The 23142-nt window shown below is 48.3% G+C and overlaps 3 protein-coding genes across 3 annotated transcripts; 2 read left to right on the top strand and 1 right to left on the bottom strand.

Moving 5' to 3' along the window:
* The first annotated feature begins 4376 nt into the window (after positions 1-4376).
* LOC308234054 (ras GTPase-activating protein-binding protein 1-like) lies at positions 4377-7136 on the top strand. Its single transcript, XM_080641242.1, has one exon. It carries the CDS (start codon positions 4464-4466, stop codon positions 5859-5861), a length of 1398 nt encoding a protein of 465 aa, XP_080497368.1. The 5' UTR covers positions 4377-4463; the 3' UTR covers positions 5862-7136.
* Positions 7137-9779: 2643 nt separating this feature from the next.
* FRAT1 (FRAT regulator of WNT signaling pathway 1) lies at positions 9780-12106 on the top strand. Its single transcript, XM_080688424.1, has one exon. It carries the CDS (start codon positions 9920-9922, stop codon positions 10760-10762), a length of 843 nt encoding a protein of 280 aa, XP_080544550.1. The 5' UTR covers positions 9780-9919; the 3' UTR covers positions 10763-12106.
* Positions 12107-20228: 8122 nt separating this feature from the next.
* Positions 20229-22489, bottom strand: FRAT2 (FRAT regulator of WNT signaling pathway 2). The gene has a single exon (XM_080641184.1). The coding sequence runs from the start codon at positions 22320-22322 to the stop codon at positions 21651-21653; it is 672 nt and encodes a 223-aa protein (XP_080497310.1). The 5' UTR covers positions 22323-22489; the 3' UTR covers positions 20229-21650.
* Positions 22490-23142: the final 653 nt, after the last annotated feature.

Here is a 23142-nt window from a genome sequence, read left to right as displayed (position 1 = left end):
TACCACCGACTCAGTGCTTTAAAACAACGGGAATTTATTCTCTCACTGTTTTGGAGGCCAGAAGTCTGATACCACAGTGTCAGACTTAGCAGGGTTTGTTCCTTCTTGGGGACTCTGTGGGAGAAGCTGCTCCAGGCTCTTAGCCTCTGGTGATTGCTGGCCATCCATGGCTTGTGGCAGCATCACTCCAGTCTCTGCCTCTGTCTGACAGGCATGGCATCCTCCCTGTATGTATTTGTGTTTAAATTTCCTTCTTTTTATAAAAATATATCAATGGCTGCATTAGGGCCCACCCACCCTAATCCAGTTTGACCTCATCTTAAGGTGATTATATCTGCAGAGACCCTATTTCCAAATAAGGTCACATTTACAGGTTCCCTGTGGACATGAATTTAGAGGGAACCTATTCAACTCCGTGCACTACTCAAGTCTCCACCTCCGGGACAGCATTCCTCTAAACCAAGCATGTCAAACTCGCGGCCCACAACAAATACGTTTGTGGCCCAGCCAATATAATGGTGTGAGCAGTTATTTACAATTATGAAAGGAAATAAGTCTCCTATCAGATCCAGAATTACTGACATTCACCTTGGGTCAGTTTTGAAGGTAATCACTGCAAACAAATTTCCCCCGAAGTAGGAAAGATAGTAGCAGAGAAGAGATGCCAGTGTCAGGAAGAAAACATTAATTTTATCATTGCTCCTGTTCTTTTTTTATACTATACTTTCCGGAATAAACCTACGTTTCTATGAAAATTGAAGCTTTTGTTCTTTTGCGGCCCACATAAACTTAAACCTTGTTTATTTGTCCTGTGTTAGCCTTTGAGTTTGACATGCTTGCTCTAAACATACTCCCCAGTCTTGAGTCCTTTCTACTTTTTTTTTTTATTATTATTGATTTTTACAGAGAGGAAGGGAGAGGGATAGAGAGTTAGAAACATCGATGAGAGAGAGACATCGATCAGCTGCCTCCTACAACACCCCCTACTGGGGATGTGCCCACAACCAAGGTACATGCCCTTGACCGGAATCGAACCCGGGACCTTTCAGTCCGCAGGCCGACGCTCTATCCACTGAGCCAAACCAGTCAGGGCTTTTCTACTTTTATAAGTAGCAAAATATTCCACATGGCTGCATCAGTGTTAGCCCAAAGCTGGAACTTACCAGTTACAGACCCACCTGTTCCTAAAACCCTGTTTAACCAATGGCCTGTTATCTTTTCCATCCTATCAGCAGTCTCAAGACGTTTTCAGCCTCTGCCTTCAGGTTTCCAGCTTTTACCTGTTACCCTGCGGAGGAGTGTTTAATACCCCATTAGCACCTCTTTGCACCTCAGTGTGAATCCCCTAATCTCTTCAAAATTCTCAGTACAAATCCCTCCTCCCCAACCAGCCCAGCTCCCACAGCCTAGCTATCTGGGAGCTGGGAGGCAATGAAGGAGTTAGTAAAGGAGCCAGGCCCGTCACTCAGGGATGGCTGCTAGCCTCCAAAGGTGTGAAGCCCCATTTCTGCCATACAGTTTGAAATCTTCCACAGTGGGCAAGAATTTAGTCAACCCATAGCCAACTGTCTACATCCTTTCAACACCAGAGAATGAGTCCACGCAATTCCCCTGTCAGCTGACCAGCAGGGCGAACACGTCCTCCCTTCCTTCCCACTAGTCAGCCCTCAGCCCCCCATGCCCTGGGCAGTTCTAAAGGAAGTCACAAAATGAATCACTCCTTTCTTAGAGCTTTTAAAAAAAATATTCTATTCTCAGCATTTCTGAACAGTCAACAAAATTGAAAGAATTTGACAGTGAACCTATTACCCAATACCTAGATGCAACTATTGGGTTTTAGCATTTAAAAATTGAGATATACTTCACTTCACATAACATTAAATTTACTTTCTTTTTTTTAGTCTGAATTTATTTTTTTCAATATATTTTTATTGATTTAAGAGAGGAAGGGAATGGGAGAGAGAGATAGAGATAGAAACATCAATGATGAGAGAGAATCATTAATCAGCTGCCTCCTGCATGACTCCCACTGGGGATCGAGCCCGCAGCCCAAGCATGTGCCCTGACAGGGAATCGAACCCTGACCTCCTGATTCATAGGTCGATACAACCACTTGACCTCCTGATTCATAGGTCGATACAACCACGCTGGCCAGGCAACATTAACATTTTATTATTCATGTTTTATCACAGACCTACCTGTCTTACCCATCCTTCTATCCATATATTAATCCCTCATTTTTTATATATATTTTTATTGATTTTTTAAAAAAATATATTTTATTGATTTTTTTATAGAGAGGAAGGGAGAGGGATAGAAAGCCAGAAACATCGATGAGAGAGAAACATCGATCAGCCGCCTCCTGCACACTCCCCACTGGGTATGTGCCCGCAACCGAGGTACATGCCCTTGACTGGAATCAAACCCGGGACCCTTGAGTCCGCAGGCTGATGCCTTATCCACTGAGCCAAACTGGTTGGGGCTTTTATTGATTTTTTACAGAGAGGAGGGGAGAGGGATAGAGAGCCAGAAACATCGATGAGAGAGAAACATCAATCAGCTGCCTCCTGCACATTCCCCACTGGGGATGTACCCGCAACCAAGGTACATGCCCTTGACTGGAATCAAACCTAGGACCCTTCAGTCTGAAGGCCAATGCTCTATCCACTGAGCCAAACCAGTTCGGGCTTAATCCATCTCATTTTTGTGCACTTGAGAATAAATTGCACCCCTAAACTCAACAGCATGTCTATTAACCAGAATTTAATATTTGCTTACAGTTCTTTCTTTCCATGTAAAATTTATATACAATAAATGAGTCTTAACACATGCATACACCCGTGAAACCCAATGCAGCTACCCAGATATAGAACATTACCACTACCCCTAAACTTCCCTCAGGCCTGTTCTGACTCAGTCCTTGCCCTGACTCCACCCTCTCTGAAGGCAATCAATCTTCGGATCTTTTCCCCACTGTAAATTAATTTTTTCTGTCCTGGAACTTCATATAAACAGAATCATATGGTAGGTGCTCTTTTTTCTCTGGCTTCCTTTTCTTAGAGCACTGTTTTCGAGATTCATCCATGGCATTGCATGCAGCAATACTTCCATTCTTTTTGTTGCGAAAGAGTATTATCTTATTATGATATTATGAATGTGCCATAGTTTATTCATTCACCTGTTGATAAAGACTTGAGCTGTTTCCAGTTTATGGCTTTTATGAATAAAGCTGCTATGATTATCTGCCTGTAGGCCTTGAGGCACATCTATGTTTTTATTTCTCTTAGGTAAATATCTAGGAATGGAATTGAATCACAGGATAGGTGTATGTTTAGTTTTGTAAGAAACTGCCACATCTTTTTCTGAAGCAGTTGTACCATTTTTCATTCCCACACAATGTATGAGGCTTACAGATTTTGAGCCAAAGAATAAAAACACAAACTGCTTTAATTATTTTCACCTGAAATTTTTATTTTTATTTATTTTTTATTTTATTATTTTTTATTAAGGTATTATATGTGTGCATATCTTACCATTGCCCCCCCTACCCCACTCCCATACATGCCCTCACCCCCCAATGTTTTGCATCCGTTGGTTACTCTTATATGCATGCATGTAAGTCCTTCAGTTGATCTCTTTTTTTTTTTTTTTTTTTAAATATATTTTATTGGTATTTCACAGAGAGGAAGGGAGAGGGATAGAGAGTTAGAAACATCGATGAGAGAGAAACATCGATCAGCTGCCTCCTGCACACCTCCCACTGAGGATGTGCCCGCAACCAAGGTACATGCCCCTGACCGGAATCGAACCCGGGACCTTTCAGTCCGCAGGCCGACGCTCTATCCACTGAGCCAAACCGGTTCCGGCAGTTGATCTCTTATTTCCCCCACCTCTCCCTAACCTTCCCGCTGTAATTTGACAGTCTGTTTGATGCTTTACTGCCTCTGTATCTATCTTTTTGTTCATCAGTTTATAATGTTTTTCATTATCCCCAAATGAGTGAGATCATGTGGTATTTTTCTTTCATTGACTGGCTTATTTCACTTAGCATAATGTTCTCTAATTCCATCCAGGTGCCTACAAATGGTAGTAATTCCTTCTTTTTTATGGCAGCATAGTATTCCATTGTGTAGATGTACCACAGTTTTCTGATCCAGTCATCTGCTGACGGGCACCTAGGCTGTTTCCAAATCTTAGCTATTGTAAATTGTGCTGCTGTGAACATAGGGGTGCATATATCCTTTCTGATTGGTGTTTCTAGTTTCTTTCACCTGAAATTTTTAAATAATTAGGTTCAGGATATTCTAGCTAACAAATGGTTGCTTTGACCACACTTTCAAATGAACAATTATTTAAAATGAGGGGGGACGCAGTTGCGTGTGGGCTTTTTCTCCTTCCTCCGAGCAGTGGAGCAGAGCTTGTTCCTCTACCGCTCAGCCGCGCAGGTTGAATTGACCAAAACAATGGTTATGGAGAAGCCTAGTCCCCTGCTGGTCGGGCGGGAATTTGTGAGACAGTATTACACACTGCTGAACCAGGCCCCAGACATGCTGCACAGGTTTTATGGAAAGAACTCTTCTTATGTCCACGGGGGATTGGATTCAAATGGAAAGCCAGCAGATGCAGTCTACGGACAGAAAGAAATCCATAGGAAAGTGATGTCACAAAACTTCACCAATTGCCACACTAAGATTCGCCATGTTGATGCTCATGCCACTTTGAATGATGGTGTGGTGGTCCAGGTGATGGGATTGCTCTCCAATAACAATCAGGCTTTGAGGAGATTCATGCAGACATTTGTCCTTGCTCCTGAGGGCTCTGTTGCAAATAAGTTCTACGTTCACAATGATATCTTCAGATACCAAGATGAGGTCTTCGGTGGCTTTGTCACTGAGCCTCAGGAGGAATCTGAGGAAGAAGTAGAGGAACCTGAAGAAAGACAGCAAACACCAGAAGTGGTACCTGATGATGCTGGAACTTTCTATGATCAGACTGTCAGCAATGACTTGGAAGAACATTTAGAGGAACCTGTTGCTGAACCTGAGCCTGATCCTGAACCAGAACCGGAGCAAGAACCTGTATCTGAAATCCAAGAGGAGAAGTGTGAGCCAGTATTGGAGGAAACTGCTCCTGAGGATGCTCAGAAGAGTTCTTCCCCAGCACCCACAGACATTGCTCAGACAGCGCAGGAAGACTTGAGGACATTTTCCTGGGCATCTGTGACCAGTAAGAACCTTCCACCCAGTGGTGCTGTTCCAGTTACTGGGATACCACCTCATGTTGTTAAAGTACCAGCTTCACAGCCTCGCCCAGAGTCTAAGCCTGAATCTCAGATTCCACCGCAGAGGCCTCAGAGGGATCAAAGAGTTCGAGAACAACGGATAAATATTCCTCCCCAGAGGGGACCTAGACCAATCCGTGAGGCTGGTGAGCAAGGTGATGTTGAACCCCGAAGAATCGTGAGACACCCTGACAGTCACCAACTCTTCATTGGCAATCTGCCTCATGAGGTTGACAAATCAGAGCTTAAAGATTTCTTTCAAAATTATGGGAATGTAGTGGAGCTGCGCATTAACAGTGGTGGGAAATTACCCAATTTTGGTTTCGTTGTGTTTGATGATTCTGAGCCTGTCCAAAAGGTCCTTAGCAACAGGCCCATCATGTTCAGGGGTGAGGTCCGTCTGAATGTGGAAGAGAAGAAGAATCGAGCTGCCCGGGAAGGAGACCGGCGAGATAACCGCCTGCAGGGACCTGGAGGCCCTCGAGGTGGGCTGGGTGGTGGAATGAGAGGCCCTCCCCGTGGAGGCATGGTGCAGAAACCAGGATTTGGAGTGGGAAGGGGAATTGCTCCAAGGCAGTGAATTGCTCTTCACTGATCTTCACGCAGCATACAAACCCCATTCCTGCAGAATGGTGATTTCTTCAACCATCCTTTGGTATCTTGCAGTATGACCCTGGTCTCTTATAAACTGCTTAAGTTTGTACAATTTTACTTTTTGTGTTAATGGTGTGTGTTCCCTCCCTTCCTCTTTTCTCTCCTCACCTTTTATTCCTTCACTTCCAATTTTGTGGAATGATATTTTAGGAAAAATGGATTTTTAAAGAAGAAAAAAAAAGACTGAATTTCCTTGCTTTGCATATACAGACTGGATTTTTTTTTTTTTTTAAACAGCCATTTCCCCAAAGGAATGTGTCGCTTATTACTGACATTTGGTATGTTTCATTCATTGGGATATTTCTTACTTATTTTCTACATGTTTCAAAAGCCTTTGAGAAATACAGGATTTGATAAACATTTTGAAGGCAGGAAAAACCCCAAAATTGTTTCTTTTGAGAGTCATGACTACCTTCTAGTTGTGGAGAAACTGCCATTGGAAAATTTGACAATTTTGATTCTCGCTGATATGGATAAAAACTGAATAAAAGATGTTAGTGAAGTTTTTTCTTTTGATATGTGATCACAAAACAATTATAAAATCCACTCTTTTTACTGTTGAAATTTAAATTGTGAGATAGGTTTTAAATGTCTAGAATGCAACTGATGTGCTTTTCTTAAATTATTAGGGGTTATTTTGAAGTAGAATTTATTTTCATGTTTAATTTGTATTTGTTAAACAAACAAAAAAAACAACAACACCCTCCCCGCCACAATCCGAATAACACAAAACCAGAGCAAAACTGTTGTGCCTTCTATTTATCTTTGATTCCGGTCTTGGCAATTGTTTAAAGAAAAATAATAATAAAAAAAATCTAGATATTTTTTTTTCCAGGTTCATAGAGTATGTTGGGAATTGTGGAACCCCTCTTACACTGTGCGTCTTCTGTTCACTTGTTATGCTTCAGTCTGAAATTGAGTCTCAAACTGGAATGCCTTGAGGACGGGTGCTTCTGTAGAGGTTCTTTGACCTAAATAGCTCAGCATTTTATTTTGGTATCTATTCAGAATTCTAATCAGCTCACAAGAAGGAATGTGATTTTCATATTGGACTTTGCTGATATGCTTGAGTAGTCTGCTAGTCTTTTTCCTTTAAATCATAGCCATTTGGTAAATTTTCTATTTTGTTACTGGTTCTCTTTTATCGATGGACATGCAGTAGGTGTTTATTTGAAATGGACAATTTTTATTAAAATATTTCTGGAAGAAAAAAAAATAAAATAAAATAAAATGAGGGGATGACACTTTCACGATAAAAAAAAAAATGCTCAAGAAAACACAGGAATAGGAGGAAATGGCCTCAATCTGGTAAAGGCCATCTTATGAAAACTCATAGCCAACAGCATATTTAATGGTAAAAGACTGAATGCTTTTCTCTAAGAGTAGGAACAAGACATGGACGTCTGCCTTCACCACTTCTATTCAATATTGCTCTAGATGCAGCCGTGGGCAAACTACAGCCCGCGGGCCGATCTGGCCCATTCGGCTGTTCTATCCGGCCCGCGGAGCCGAAAAAGCGGAGGGTTCTCTTGCTCTCCCCTCCGCTCCTTTACTTTGAATTTATATTAGTTCACACAAACACTCCATCCATGCTTTTGTTCCGGCCCTCCGGTCCAGTTTAAGAACCCATTGTGGCCCTTGAGTCAAAAAGTTTGCCCACCCCTGTTCTAGAGGCTCTAGCGTGGGCAATTAGGCAAGAAAAATAAAAGACATCCCGATTTAAAAAGAAGTAAAATTACGTCTATTTGCAGATGACATAATCTTATATGGAGAAAATGCTAAGGGATCCACTAAAATGAGATATAAATTTTATGACACCCAATAGAAATCTGTGTTTCCAAGATTTCCAAAAATTCAATGGTTTTCTTCAAACTGTCTCTTCGTTCTCACACTTTTTCCTCCACTCATGGCAAAAACAGGCCAACTCCCTTTTATTTTAAATAACTTCCCAGGCATTCCCTCCATTCCATCCCTCCCTAAAGTTTTGCTCCAGTAATTATCATCTTTGGACCTGCCCACCAAGACCCTTGTTCCTACTTCTCTGAATCCCCAGGTTTCAGTTTCTTCCTCCTGTACTCCCTTCTAAACCTTCTACTCTCCTGCTCAGTATTTTAAAATATCTCCCTACTACCTGGCTTCTGTGTTCGTGTGTGTGTGTGTGTGTGTGTGTTGGCTAATTTTTAAAGGTTTTTTTTTTATTATTATTTCAGAGGGGAAAGGAGGAGAGAGATAGAAACATCAATGAGAGAATCATTTATCAGCTGCCTCCTGCACGCCCCACACAAACCGTGACCTCCTGGTTCATAGGTCAATGCTCAGCCACCCAGCCACACCAGCTGGGCTGTGGCTAATTTTAAAGACAACTTTATTAAGGTACAATTTACATAAAAATTCACTCATTTTAAGTGAACATTCAGATTTTTAGTATATTTACTGAGTTGTCCAACCATCACCATAATCCAAATTTGAATATTTTCATCACTCTGCTAAAATCCCTCCCCTGGTTGGCTTGTAAAGGCTGGTCCACCAAAAGCCTCCCTACAAGTGTCATGTTTAGCGTTAGACCTGAGGGGTTTAGGTTCTGAATAAAGGTGCAAAACCTCCAGGCGACGTGAAAGAATTTATTTTCTGCCCTTCTCCCTTTTAAAAAATGAAGTCCAGGTTGCGGGCTCCAGTTGCAGACTAGATCCCAGGTGGGTGGCATGCTGGGGCGGCCCATGGATGCTTCACTCTCCCATCTATGTTTCTCTCTCCCTCTTCCTTCCTCTCTCTCTTAAAAAAATCAATAAAAATGAAGTCTTAGTTAATCATTAAACCAATCATGATATCTTGAAGGGTTAAGGTGGCCTATATCTCCGTTTCCATCCAAACAGCTCACCATTTTCCTCTCCTGCTACCCTCTCAAATAGAATACTCCCCCACTGAGTTGAGGCATTCTTCTTAAAAGCACTTTCTAGCTCAGAGCTGGCAACTTTGTCTTCTACAGTAATGCCAGCCACAGTCCAAGCCCCCACATACCCATGCTCCTGATCAAGAAACATTAATTTGGGTTCTTTCTTTGCCAATTCCAACTCTGCCACCCCCATTTGCACCACAGGGCCCCCTTCTTCCTTTCCTGTCAGCCTCGTTTGCCTAACCTCTACCAGGGGTCCTCAAACTTTTTAAACAGGGGGCCAACTGTCCCTCAGACCGTTGGAGGGCCGGACTATAATTTAAAAAAACAACAACTATGAACAAATTCCTATGCGCACTGCCGGCTGGGACAAGTCCGCTGCTAAGCAGGACAGGCAGCGCCCCTGGCGGGCGGATAAATGTCCTCCGCGGGCCATGCGGCCCGCGGGCCGTAGTTTGAGGATGCCTGCAAGTCTAGACAAATTCCTAGCCTGAGTCCTCCTTTGCATCCTAGCCTAATTCGCTAGATCATTACTGCCCAGACGCTGGTGGCACCAGGGACCTCAAAAGCGCAAATGCCAAAACCAGATGAGTTGACCCGCTTAGGGTAGGGAAGTGTGTGGGCGTGTAAGTGTAGGTGTTGTGTGTGGAAGAAACCAACAGTCCACCCCGGTGTCCATCTGCCGGAAATGCCAATCACGCCCGCCTAAGAAAGCGAGGATCAGCTCCCCATTGCACCCCCGCAGACAGCATTCAGGATTGTGGAGCTCAGACGGAGCAAGGCTCCACCCTGGGCCTGGACCCAGGGGGCGCCCGGCCCCCAATAGTACAGCACACCCCCGCCCCAGCACTGTGGTAGGGCCCCACAGCGACGTCACCCATTGTTTACAAATCAACCGGAGCCGGTAGGATTCTGGCTGCCGCGGTGCAACGCGCGGCACGAGTGCCTGTGGGTCCCCGGCTTCCTTGTCCGCCCCGGCCCTAGCCCGGGTCCCTACCCCAGCTTCGGCCTCAGCACCGCGCCCTGCTCTGCTGCGGCCCACAGAGCCGCCAGCGACGCCCGCAGAAGTCCCCGTGCCCGGGCGGGGGGCCATGCCGTGCCGGAGGGAAGAGGAAGAGGAAGCCGGCGAGGAAGCGGAGGGGGAGGAAGAGGAGGAGCAGGGCAGCTTCCTCCTGCTGGAGCAGTCGGTGACGCTGGGCGGCTCGGGAGAGGTGGACCGCCTGGTGGCCCAGATCGGCGAGACGCTGCAGCTGGACGCGGGGCAGGACAGTCCGGCTTCCCCGTGCGCGCCCCCCGGGCCGCCGCTGCAGCCCCCGCGGCCCCCGGCGGCAGTGCTGGCGGACAAGGCCCGGCCCCCAGTGCTGCCGCTGCTGCTGCCGCCCGCGCCGGCCGCGGCGGTGAACCCGGCGCCGCCGGGGGCCCTTCGCTACGCCCTCGGGGACCGCGGCCGCGTGCGAGGCCGGGCTGCGCCCTACTTTGTGGCCGAGCTCGCCCTAGGCCCCAGTGCCCTGTCCCCACTGTCCCCACAGCCCAGCCTAGGTGGGCCTTCGAGAGCCGACAAGCGGGGCTCCCCAAAGCCTCTGTCGGGTCCGTGCCGGCGAGGATGGCTGCGGGGTGCCGCCGCCTCCCGCCGCCTGCAGCAGCGGCGCGGGCCCCAGCCGGAAGTCCGCACCGGCGACGACGATCCGCACCGGCTCCTGCAGCAGCTGGTGCTCTCCGGGAACCTCATCAAGGAAGCCGTGCGGAGGCTTCATTCGCGACGGTTGCAGCTACACGCAAAGCTTCCCCAACGCCCGCTGCTGAGGCCGCCGACGGCTGCAGCGCACAAGCCCCCTTCGCCCCGCAGCCCTCGCGCGGCCTGCAGCAACCCTGGCGCGACGGCAAGGAGGGCGCAGCTCCGATCTGGGGACGGCGTCCTGGTGCCTGGCAGCTAATACCTGGGGAGTGGTCACTGGGCCAGCCTTTGCCCGGAGGACAAGGGACCCCCCCCCTCCCCGCCTGAGGGCTGCATCTCTAATCAGACTGGTGAACTCCCGCTTTTGGAAGCGGGAAAATAAGCTAATTAAGACGAGGAATCGAAAAGTCGCGAATGTTTTCGTGGGGAACTGAGGTCAAGGCACTGTTAAAAAAAAAAAACAGGATTCGGTTGGCAGGTTACAGAACGCGCCCCAAGCTCACAATCCATTGGACTCTTTATTTTTGGCATGACCATTCTTGGAAGCACCGCGTGCAATTCAACGCAAACCTCCCCCGACCCCCCATCCCAGCGACTATATGGCCACAGTTCATGCATCTCAGGATCGCCTCGCTCCCTAAGGATGAGGATGATCCCAGTTACTTGTTTTACCTTTTCAGGGTTGGTTCCTGATTCACTTTTGGGGGAGGGGAACATGAATAGACGATCATTTCAAGGAGTACCTCAAACTGCCAGACTTGAAAATTTATCACATTTAAAAAACAAAACATGTTCTGTCTGTTGGGGTGCTGATTCTTAAAACACACGGTACCATGAAAGGGCCTTTTCTCTGCCCCCGCTTTGCAACTGGCTGCGTTCCCCGAGTGGAAGGGAAAGCCGCGGTGTGCCCAGGGTGGGGTAGGAGGTGGAGGCAGGTGGTGAAGTGCTGGAGTCTCCTGAGGACAAGCGCACCGCCGCCACCGCGGGTGTAGGGAGGCGGGGACGCGGGCACCGGTGCCTCCCGCGGGGCCGCCGCAAGCCTGGCTTTTATGGAAACTGTCCAGAGACGTGGCTTCGGGTCCCTCCTCTCCCCCTCAGCTCTGCTGTCCTATTCAAGAGGGCCGTACTGATGCTCTTGGGGGCCCGGGCTGGGGGCTGGGAGACCCCACGTGACGGGCACTCCAGGGACACTCAGCCTCACACAGCAGCTTATAATGGGCTCTCTGGGGCCATTTGTAATAACAGCTGCAATTCCCTGGGTAGATGGAGTTGATTTCCTCCCTCTGCCCCTCCCCCAGCCATGCCAGATCGCTTTTGTAAGTGAAGGAAACCGAGTAGAAAATGTGACCCTCCAAATGGAGAAGCTGCAGGCTTTGCCAGTGTGAACCGTGATGAAATGTTTGTAACATACTGTTCACTCACTCTGAGGGATTTAAGACTGTTTAGTTGGTGTTTTAGTTTTGTAAGATTCAATGGCTTGTTCATCATCCAGATGTGGCTATTGACCTATCTACACTTCGCACCGGAGTGTCTGGAATTGTGGCTATCCTGATTATAGGATTTTAACTTAACTGAAATATCTATTTGTAATAAATGTGTCGCATTTCTTGTCTGGTTTTATTTTATACTTGCTGTCCACGGGAAAGATGCACAGAACACATTTCTCTGTGCTTCATAAACATGAAAACACTTGAAATCTTTGTCAGCCTCGCTTGCGGATGGTAATTAGAGTGCCTTTGTGTCTGAACAGCTCACTAGTTAGACAGGGTCTGCGCGCCTGGGTGTGTATTGGTGCTGGCACGAAATTAAAGTGAGGTCAGGTTTGGACCAATCCCTTTCACCAAAACCCTAGAGCCTTTGGATTACTAATCCATAATGGAGATGTTTTACGAAGCTGCTTCTGACTGTTTTAGCAAAGATCAGCCACTGCAGATGGGGAGGCTTATCACTTTTTTTTTTCTTCCTACTGGGGTCATTCATTATATGGACTTGTTCCATGAAGCCTGAGCAGCTCTTGTTTAGGGGTTGCTCGGGATGCCAGCCTGCGGTGGGAAAGCTGGCAGAGAGTGTATTCAAGTATTGCTCTCTCTGCCCTTGGCATGTTTGCCACCCTTCTCTCCCTAAGAAGTGATGTAATAGCCCATCTCTGTCCCTCCAGGTTTGAGTTACCTAAGTCTGTTTCCTATAGGAAGGTTCAAGTTCACTTATTCAATGGGGACCTTGGACAAGTTGCTCAGCTGTGGGCTTTTATTTCCTCACCTGTACAACAGATGAGACGTGAGTTGAGGAAAAGGGTTCATGGTGACTGGCACGTACTAGAGATAAACAGTCTGTGGTCCCTACCCCTTCTTTCCCAGGACACTCCCTAAGTGGCTAAGTGATCCTCTGCTTCTCCTGAAACAAGGTAATCCAATGATTCCAAAAGTTCTTTCTGGATCCATGAGAATCCTTCCTAACTTCCTTCTGCACTCAGTGCCTGTTGTCTATACTTCCCCATTCTCTCATATACACAGACCCTGAGGGTCTCCGAGAAGTGCCTCTGGAACACACCAAGCCAGCCATTTCCCACTACTTGCCCAGGAGGAGTTGCAGGGGGCTCAGTCCAGTGCCGCCCAGCAAGGAACTGAGGAAGGGGGCTTCCAACAGTGGGTTGGTCTGTCACCTCTGGGCACTGAGCAACAGGGGAAAGTGGTCAGGTGCTGGCTTGCCCTGGCGTTGGAGTACCCTGAGTCCTTGGCTAGCTTCCTAGCTGGGGTGGGATTTCCCAGAGGTCAATGGATTAGGAGCAATCCAGGGCCAAACTGGCCGTGATTCGATGCCAGTCTGAAGTCATTTCAGAGTCTAGAACCCAGGCCTCTTTCCAATAGCCTGATATCATCATACATAGTTCAATGCCGCTCACTGCACAACCCCACACATACAGTACAACGTGAATGACACCCCGGCAGTTGTGGAACATGGTGGCCCTGCCATTAGAACCATGGAAAACCATGCCCCAGACCCCTAGGCTGAGCTAGGGAAAGCTGTAACCATTTTCTTTCAACATGTTCAGCATCCTATGAAGACAGTTGGCCACGGAAAATGGCTGGGTGAGATAAAAGGCCAAAACTATAAACTCAATGAAAAACATACAACATAAACAAAGAAACTAGCAAATAACAAAGGATTTGGAGAAAAGAATGCCACACTTCACAGAGAACTCCAGAGCCTGCTACCCCAGGTTTACATTCTAAATTAGGCATAAATGCTACAATATTTGGATTCAGTTTTTACCCTTTTTTGCTCTTTCCTTTTTCAGCTCAGAAACAGAAACATGGAGCGACGATGAGACGCCACTTTCCTATGCAGCAAAGTCTGTATTGAACCCTGTGATCCCTTCCTTCCAATCAGGAAAGAGTTACCCTGGCAACCAAATTACTAACTCACTCAATTAGCTCCCCCCTCTTCCACCAATGCTCAGTAATCACAGAATGTCAGCCCTGGGAGAGCGCAGCCTTCCGTGGTCTAGTGCTACCTCATTTAGAGATGGAAGCTCAGAGATGTTTCCACACTGAGGTGCAGTCCATTTGAACGTCATGAAGGCTAGGGCAGGCAAAGGGGCAAAAACTCTCCCATGCAGCACTTCCTCCTGGTTTTCCATCCATAACTAAAGGGAGAACAGGTGACCTGTGCATAACAGTGTTTCCCAGGAGGCATAATAGATGGGTGCAGACTCTGCAGGCAGCCCTCTATTGCTAGCCCAGTGATTTAGCACAGGGTCCTTCACCTCAATAATCCCAATGAACTCATCTGCAAAATGGGAAATAAAAATAAAGCCTACCGCCCTGACCAGGTAGTTTAGTTGGTCAAGGTTGCGGGTTCAATCCTGGTCAAGGCACATGCAAGAAGCAACTCAGGGGTTGAGCACCGTCCCAGGCTTCCAGAGGTTGCCAGTTCTATTCCCTGTCAGGGCACATGCCCAGGTTGTGGACTCTATCCTCAGTGCGGGGGGGGGGGGGGGTGTACAAGGAATAGCCGATTGATGATTCTCATCATTGATGTTTCTCTCTCTCCCTCTCACTTCCTCTTTGAAATCAATAAAAATATATAACGTGTGCGTGTGTGTGTAATTTTTTAAGAGAAAAGAATACAACCTACCTTGAAGAATTGGGTGAAGATTAGATAATGTCATATTAGATAATGTATGGGAAACAAATAGCAAACAAACATTCAAATAATAAAACATCATTCCTGGAAGCTATTGCATAAGGTCAATACTTTAAGTCCTGCCTCTTAATGAATTCTTCAATCTGTTTCCTCTGTAGATCAGACCAGTTTCTTAAGATTACATCCCTGTTGAATAGGTAAGCACTCAGGAAAGTGCATGGGAAGGGAATAATCAGTCAGTTTAGAAGAGGTTTAATCACAAAAGGATGGAGGTCCCCTTCAAGCCAAACCTTGAAAGCAGCTCAGGATTGGGACTGGTAGAAGAGAGGCATCAGGGATATTACAAAGGGGAGGGGGTGTGGTGAGGATAGCCTGGAGCCACAGCTCTTAGCTCCTCTATTTCCCCTCAGGAAACCCATCCCCTTCTGATTCAAATTCAGTGCTCACCTGAAGTTCTGCATGCCTGCCCTGTCCACTCCCACCTATAGTTTGTACTGTGAAAGTCATGCAATTTCTTCACAGGAAGGGATCTTCAAATTCATTTTGTTCTCACTCTTCATTTTATTTACAGTCTTTATAGGTTTATCTCAAGAGCTCATATGTGAGTGTCTCCTTTTCCCAAAGAGATTATATATTCTTTGATGGCAGAGGAGTGACAAAATGAAGAGGATGTTTTAGGTAGATTATCAGGGGACACAGCATGGGGGATGGACAAAGGTTAAGGGCAAACCTTTATGGTCAGCTAGATCAGTTGGATGGCTGTTAAAACATCCAGGCACCAGGTGATAAGGGCCTGAGGGGGAGGAGTACGGGGGAAGAAAGAGGAAAATATAAGATACAGTTCTGAAAAGAAACGGTAGGCCTCAGTATAATTCAAAATGCTCTGGAGCCAGACTGCCTCAGTCACAGTCCTGGCCCTTTCCTTTAAAGCTCTTTCCTGTGACGTTGGGCAGGTCACTTCATCTGTCTAACCCCACGTTCCTCATCCATGAGGTTGGATAATAAAGTCCCTGTCTCCTAGGGCTGTGAAGATTCATTGAGCTAATTCTAGTAAAAATGCTTAGGTCACTGCCTGAAACGTAGCTGCATTTAGTAACCACGCTGGGTATTGGTATCTAATAAATATTTGCAGAGCAAACAAATTGGGCAATTTCAACAGAGTTGTGGAAGCTAAGGGTGTGTGTGGGGTGCTTGGGGCAGAGGTGATGAGTTGTGGTGCCTAGAAGTTCAAAGAGGATGAAAAAGGAGGGACGGCAGCTAAAAAGGGAAAGCAGGGCCAATGGCAGAATTTACTCAATCAGGAGAGACCTCTTGTCTGACTGTGGATGAGAAACTGAAGGGAAGATGCTGAAGGACCAGGCTCCTTGAGGCAGGAAGGGATGGGGTTCCCTGGGCTGGACAGGTTTGAAAGGCAGGGTTCAGAAGGATTGTAGGGGTAGACGTCTATATTATGTCACAAACTGTCATACCAAGGCAAGGCCTGGGACCTGATGGTTAGCTATTGAAATAACCTTGCATAACCCTTCTTGCCTGGGATAGATATGTTTCTGTTGTTATTGTATGAATGAATCCTTCTCTGTACCTTATACTACAATAGAATAAAAACTAAATGTGATACCAAAGAACTTTTTAACTGCTCCCCCTTATCAATTAACTGACTCATAGGAGATAAAACTCACAACCCCCAACTGATAAGCTATTCAGGCAGTTTGTTTGACTTATTGATTTGGGTGGGTTAAAAAAAGTCACAAGCTGATTATCTCATCATGTTACCTTTGCCCTGCCTTTGCCCATTTCTTTTTCAGTCTGAATCAGATTCCATAGGGTAATATGGGTGAAAAATGGTTTCTTAGGTTTTCCTGAACATCTTCTCCAGACAAAGGAGTCAAAATCACCTTTCTTCAGATGCACCCTAAATTGTACTTTTCTTCAGGTGTATTAAGGAGGGGAAGAACTCAGAGTGCAGATGTTCAACACACACCATTTAATGGTGCTGGTAAAGGGAAGTTGAATAACGTCAGGGTTCAAAAAAGACAATGAGCCCTGACTGGTTTGGCTCAGTGGATAGAGCGTCGGCCTGCGAACTGAAAGGACCCAGGTTCGATTCCGGTCAAGGGCATGTACCTTGGTTGCGAGCACATCTCCAGTGGGAGGTGTGCAGGAGGCAGCTGATCGATGTTTCTCTCTCATCGATGTTTCTGACTCTCTATCCCTCTCCCTTCCTCTCTGTAAAAAATCAATAAAATATATTAAAAAAAAAAAAAAAAAGACAATGAAGCCCTGGCCAATGTGGCTCAGTTGGTTAGAGCATCATTCACCAAAAGGTCGCCAGTTCAATTTCCAGTCAAGGCACATGTCCAGGTTGGGGGCTTGATCCCCAGTAGGGGTGTGCTGTCCCTCTTCCTTCCTCTCTCTTAAAAAAAAAAAAAAAAAAAAAAAGTCCATAAAAACATATATTTGTAAAAAAGAACGATGAAAGTCACTGAGTAAGATCTGATTTTAAATACCCTGGACCTGACCACAGAGATAATACAGATGGATATAGCTCAAGTATGTGGAGATACACTCACATGCCCACCATCCCTCAGTTCACCTTCTCACCTTCCAGCCTCCTTTGGTTTCTCTGCTCTCACTTTCTTTCTGATCCTTTTGTTTACTCTTCTTCCTCCCACATAGATTTGATGAGCTGGTATTTGTAAGGTACTTAGAACAGAGCCCCGCACAAGGTATGCACTGGGCACATTAGCTAGTGTTATTATGACTTCCCAACTGATAGCATCTCCCAGGCTCAATCCACCCCTCTTAGTTCCAAATGCCAAATCTTTAATCTTCAACCCTGATCTCTCTCCAATTTAGTCATTTATGAAGCACCAGGCTGCTGTCCCTGTAACTTCCCACGTGAAACTCCTCATCAACCCCCACCACCCCTCCGCCATACACACAATCAGCCTCTCCTTACCACTTCCCTATTGTTCTGGTCCTTCTGGACTCAAGACTTGCAGAATGTTATCAGGGAAACCCAGGCCTCAGCCCCTTCAGAAGATGGAGTTGACTCAGCTCTGCCTATGCCCATGCCCCTAGTTCTGTGCCTATCCATCCTAAGGGGTTAAAGATCCAAGCCATAATCATCCCTGGGCCAAGTATTATTAGGAATATGCTATCCCAAACTTCAACACCTTGGAAAGGACCATTGCCTCCTTGACACAGACACTTTCTTAAGCCCAGGCCCAGGACTAGGCTCTCTACAGCCTCTGCAAATGGCTGACCAGTAGCACGGGCTGGAATAAAGGAAGAAAGGTGTACATAGGCTCAGCCAGGTGGCAAGAGGGTCACCCTAAAAGCCATGAGTTCAGATCCTGCTCTGGCACCAATAATTCCTACCTTTCCCCTTTGAAAAGCAACATCTTGCCCAGCTGGCATGGCTCAGTGGTTGAATGTCGATCTATGAACCAGGAGGTCACGGCCTGATTCCTGTTCAGTCACATGCCCAGGTTGCGGGCTCAGTCCCCAGTGTGGGTGGGCAGGAGGCAGCTGATCAATGATTCTTTCATCATTGATGTTTCTCTCTCTCTCTTCGTTCCTCTCTGAAATCAAATATATTTTTTTAAAAAGCAACATCTTGTGAAAGGTGCCTGCAGAGTGCTTGCCTATCACAGGGCTCTCAGTTCCCTTTCCCTCGCTTCTCAGGTCCTGTAGATCTTCCCTCCTTGTCCATAGTCTCCATTCTAACGTCACCCCGGAGTGCTGTTCTGGCCATCCTGCAGACTCACAGGACATCTGCACTGGGTGAGACCTTACCATCTTGGCCCTATGCCCTCATCTTACAGAGTTGAGGGTCTAAAAGCAGCAGCCATATACCACTGATTATCTGTGCTTCTCTTATGCCATTCCTATTCCCTTATGTGAAGGTCTTGGCCCAAAACCTGCTTCTGGGTTCTTCCAGGATGTCTGAAACCTTGCCTTATCCCAGATCCCCAGCACCTTCCACTATGAGGCTGGTATACAAGAAAAGTTTGAGCATAGTGATGCTATTGTGTTGAGGTATTTAGTGGGTCAAGGTTTGTTGATACTCTTGAGAACTTTAATAAAGCCAACATGGGAGAAAATGGTGTCAAGGAAGTCTCATGTGGGTGGTACAGTATGATTCGAAGACCTGGTTGAGGGAAGGAGATCCTACAGCCAGACTGCCTGGGATCAAATCCCAGCTTCACCCACGTAAAAGGCGGTAACTCCAGACAAATCACTTCATCTCCTGGGCCTGTGTCCTCATTCATAAAATAAAGAGCACCCACCTCATGGCAAATAAAGCCATGACATAAGATGATCTAATGATTTATAACACCCAGAACAGTATGTGGCACATGTGTGCTCGGTAAACGCTACCACTCCCCACCCACACCCCCACAGATGAAATCAAACTGAATGGAAGGTTTGTGGAGGTGGCCTTCTGGAAGGGGTTCAGGAAAAGGAACTTACGAAGCAAAAGAGGAAGAAACCTCCTTCTGCTCATGGTGGGAGAGGGGGTGGCTGAAGTGTTGGTGGGGCACATTTAGTAGACAGATATGGGCCACCTGAATGAGGAAGGCCCAATGGTGATATCAAGAATTAGCACTCAAGCCCTAACCGGTTTGGCTCAGTGGATAGAGCATCGGCTTGCGAACTGAAAGGTCCCAGGTTCGATTCTGGTCAAGGGCATGTACCTTGGTTGCAGGCACATCCCCAGTAAGGGGTGTGCAGGAGGCAGCTGATCGATGTTTCTCTCTCATCGATGTTTCTGGCTCTCTATCCCTCTCCCTTCCTCTCTGTAAAAAATCAATAAAATATATTAAAAAAAAAAAGAATTAGCACTCAAATATCCCAGACACCTCAGATCCTCACATGACCCTCCAACTACCCTATTAAGTATTGTTTTTTTCTAAAAAATATTGCTTTATAGATGTTAATATTCAATTTGTCCTGACAAATCTGCACAGCGAGTATTATTGTTTGATAAAGGAGAAAAGGGAAAAAAGCACAGAACAGTGACTTGCCCCATATGACATAGCTGGTGAGCAGCAGGCTGACTCAAACTGAGTCACTTCTCCTGAAGCTCCAGCTCAGGGGCTTTGCCAAGTAAGGCTTTCTTGAAAAGGGCAAGGGAGCAAGTAGGAAGGGACTCCACAACATTTTAATGCCCTGGCTGGTGTAACTCAGTGGTTAGAGTGTCGGCCTGAGCACGAAAGGGTCTCAGGTTCCATTCCCCGTCCAGAGCATGTACCTGGGTTGCAGGTTGGATCCCTGCCTGTCGCCTGTCAGGTGGAGTACTGGAGGCAACCAATCTGTTTCTCTCTGACTCCCCCTCTTTCCCTTCCCTCCACTCTCTCTAAAAACCAGAGGAAACAAAAATCCTCAGGTGAGGATTAACAACAACAAAAACTAAGTTTAATTTTCTGACCTTGTGAACCATCAACCAGAAGAGAAGCACTGAAGTCCTTACATTCTGTGCTGGGCCTGGGTCTCCCCAAGTGCAATCTTCATTATTAAATGTATCCCCAAGTTCTCTTCTTTCCCCCACCTCCCACCAAAAAGCCAAACCATGCTCCAAAACAAAAAACAAATTTATTCAGCAGACATTTTAATTAAGAAATCCTATAAATCAGGACCACCACAATTTCAGACACTCCGGTGCGAAGTGTACCTCAATAGCTACATCTGAAGGATGAAAAAGCCATTGAATCTTTTTTTAAAAAATGGGTTTAGCTACCTTCAAGTCGGGGGGGGGGGTGAGGGGGGAGGGCGGCGCACCTTGCTTAAAGCGCCATCAAGTTTCACAAAGGTAAAGCCCGCGGTTTCTCCTTTCGGAGAATCACATTTTAAAAATGGTTTCAGTCACTCACAAAGAAGGGTTGGTGGCAGGAGGAAACTGAGGGGTGAGGACCCACGGAGGCTCAGGCCCACGGGTCCACAGAGGGGCCAGAACAGAGCAGAAAAACAGCCAGGGTCTCATCTACCAGTGCAGACACCAGAACAGGTGGACTGACAAAAGCAGAATGGGAGGACTGGAGATCCAAGAGATTGTTTATGACCGTTTCTGAGAAAGCACATGGCATGGCCAAGAGTGGCCTCATGGGAGGAGGAGGAGGAGTTCTGCAAAGGAAAGCACAGAGAAAAACAAGTAACGCTCCCCACATATCCCTCTCCACCTAGGTCTTTTCTGGAGACTCCCAAAAGGTAGGAAAGCACAGACTGGGCTCTTCTTGGAGGAAGAGAAAGGAGGACATGGGGGCGAGTTAGCTCTCCCAGAAACCCCACAGCCTTCCACCTACAGCAAACCGTGACCTTGAACTACAGGTGGCAAGGTCAATTACTTTAAAAATCCAAATCCAACTCCAACTTTACCCACCTTCAAAATTCTCCACCTCCCTCCCACCCCCTAATTGAAGATCCCATCTCCCACCTCGAGGAGCTGCCAATTCGGTGGGAGAAAGAGGGTGATGCCACCCACCCACCGCCAAGCTTTTACATTCTTCTTCCCCCCGGAATTTCTTTGCACAATTGTAGCACCATTTTCACTAAACTCCTCCACCGGAAAATAAAGAAAATGTATTCCTGTCATTAAGTTTTCAAGTATTGTTATAAAGCCCTCACGATTCCCGCCCCTTGGGGCCCTATCTTAAAACAATCCAAGCACACGACGCCCCCAAGGGTAAAGTCAGGTACAAGTCAATAAAAGTAGCTGCCATAGTTCTCCCAGTTTATCCCAGTTCCTTGGCACCAAGGTGGCCGGGGAAATTCTCACGCGGCACGGACTTTTCCTGGCCCGTGCATTTCTCCACGTTCAAGTTTTCTCCCACCCTCGCTGGGGCGGTAACTTCTCGGCCTGAGGTCTCCCCCACACGCCTCCCTGCTGCCTAGGCGGTCGCTCCCAGAACCGCGACGGCGGCTTCAGCTCAGGGTTGGTGAGGGCAGGACGCTGATGGGTCTGCGCAGCGGCCTCCTCTTCCTCCTTCTGGGGCCCCGGGTCAGTGCCAGGCGCCGGAGGGCTGCCGGGCGACGTGGTCTGGTCCCACCGGGCCTGTGGCTGCAACCGCGGCGACAGCTCGCTGGAGCCTCCGCACGGCCTCCTTGATGAGGTTCCCCGAGAGCACGAGCTGTTGCAGGAGCCGGTGCGGGTCGTCGTCGCGGGCGCGCGCCCCGGGTGGGGGCCATCGTCGCTGCTGCAGGCGACGGGAGGCGACGGCGCTCCGCAACCAGCCCCGCCTGCACGGTCCGGGCAGCGCGCTTGGGCCTGCGGCGAGCTCGGCTACAAAGTAGGGCGCAGCCCGGCCTCGCACACGGCCGCGGTCCCCGAGGGCGCAACGAAGGGCCCCCGGCGGCGCCGGGTTCACCGCCGCGGCCGGCGCGGGCGGCAGCAGCAGCGGCCGATCAGGGGGCCGGGCCTTGTCCGCCAGCACCGCCGCGGGGATCCGCAGGGGCTGCAGCGGTGGCCCGGGGGGCGCGCACGGGGAAGCCGGGCTGTCCTGCCCCGCGTCCAGCTGCAGCGTCTCGCCGATCTGGGCCACCAGGCGGTCCACCTCGCCCGAGCCGCCCAGCGTCACCGACTGCTCCAGCAGGAGGAAGCTGCCCTGCTCCTCCTCTTCCTCCCCCTCCGCTTCCTCGCCGGCTTCCTCTTCTTCCTCCCTCCGGCACGGCATGGCCCCCCGCCCCGGCACCGGGACTTCTGCGGGCGTCGCTGGCGGCTCTGTGGGCCGCGGCGGAGCCGGGTGCGGTGTTGAGGCCGAAGCCGGGGCCGAGGCCGAGGCCGGGGAGGACGCGAGAGCGAGAGACCGGCAGGCACCGGAGCCGCGCGCAGCAGCCGCGGCAGCAGGAATCCTACCGGCTCGGGTTGATTTGTAAACAATGGATGACGTCGCCGCGGGGCCCTACCACCGCCCGGGGCCGGGGGGAGACGTGCGAGGAGGCACCGCGTCGCGGGCCGTCGGGGACAGCGCAGGGCAGTGGCAGGAGTCTTCTCCTATCTGCTCTCGGTATCCACCTTTAATGGGATCCTGGACGTGGGGAGACCTTGGTAGGTCCCCGGGCGGATGAGCGATATAAGACAATGGAGACTTTGAGGCGACCTGGGTTGGTTTCTCCCACTCGCAGACACACCCACCCACACGCCTAACCCTCCTCCTCAGACGCTAGCTCCCTTCCCACGTGTCTTCAACGCTTGGGACCGCCCTGCTCCTCCCCCGCGCACCCGCCACCCCCACCCCTCAGATTGGGGAGAGGTGGGGGAGGGGTGGGCTCAGGTCCGGCTTCTGAAGGGTGGAGGCGGGGAAAGGGAGAGAGAATTGGGGGTGCTGAGGGGCCGCCAGTAAGGGGACCTGAATCGATCTGAGGTAGGGTTTCTGAGCTTTCCCCCTGCTCCCAGTCCTCTAAGCACAGGGCGAGAAGGACGCGCCACCGCATGGCTAAAAAAGAGTTGACTTTGTTCATTACAAAATAAAAAATTCAGCCCTAGCAGGTTTG

Source organism: Plecotus auritus (genome assembly GCF_963455305.1).
Source record: "Plecotus auritus genome assembly, chromosome: 9".
Lineage (NCBI taxonomy): Eukaryota > Metazoa > Chordata > Mammalia > Chiroptera > Vespertilionidae > Plecotus > Plecotus auritus.
Note: the sequence above shows the minus strand (reverse complement) of the source record. Positions and strands in the feature narration are given on the sequence as shown.

What these genes read in the sequence shown, in the direction of transcription:
- FRAT2 (XM_080641184.1), bottom strand. Translation starts at nt 22,322, where the DNA reads ATGCCGTGCCGGAGGGAGGAAGAAGAGGAAGCCGGCGAGGAAGCGGAG.
- FRAT1 (XM_080688424.1), top strand. Translation starts at nt 9,920, where the DNA reads ATGCCGTGCCGGAGGGAAGAGGAAGAGGAAGCCGGCGAGGAAGCGGAG.
- LOC308234054 (XM_080641242.1), top strand. Translation starts at nt 4,464, where the DNA reads ATGGTTATGGAGAAGCCTAGTCCCCTGCTGGTCGGGCGGGAATTTGTG.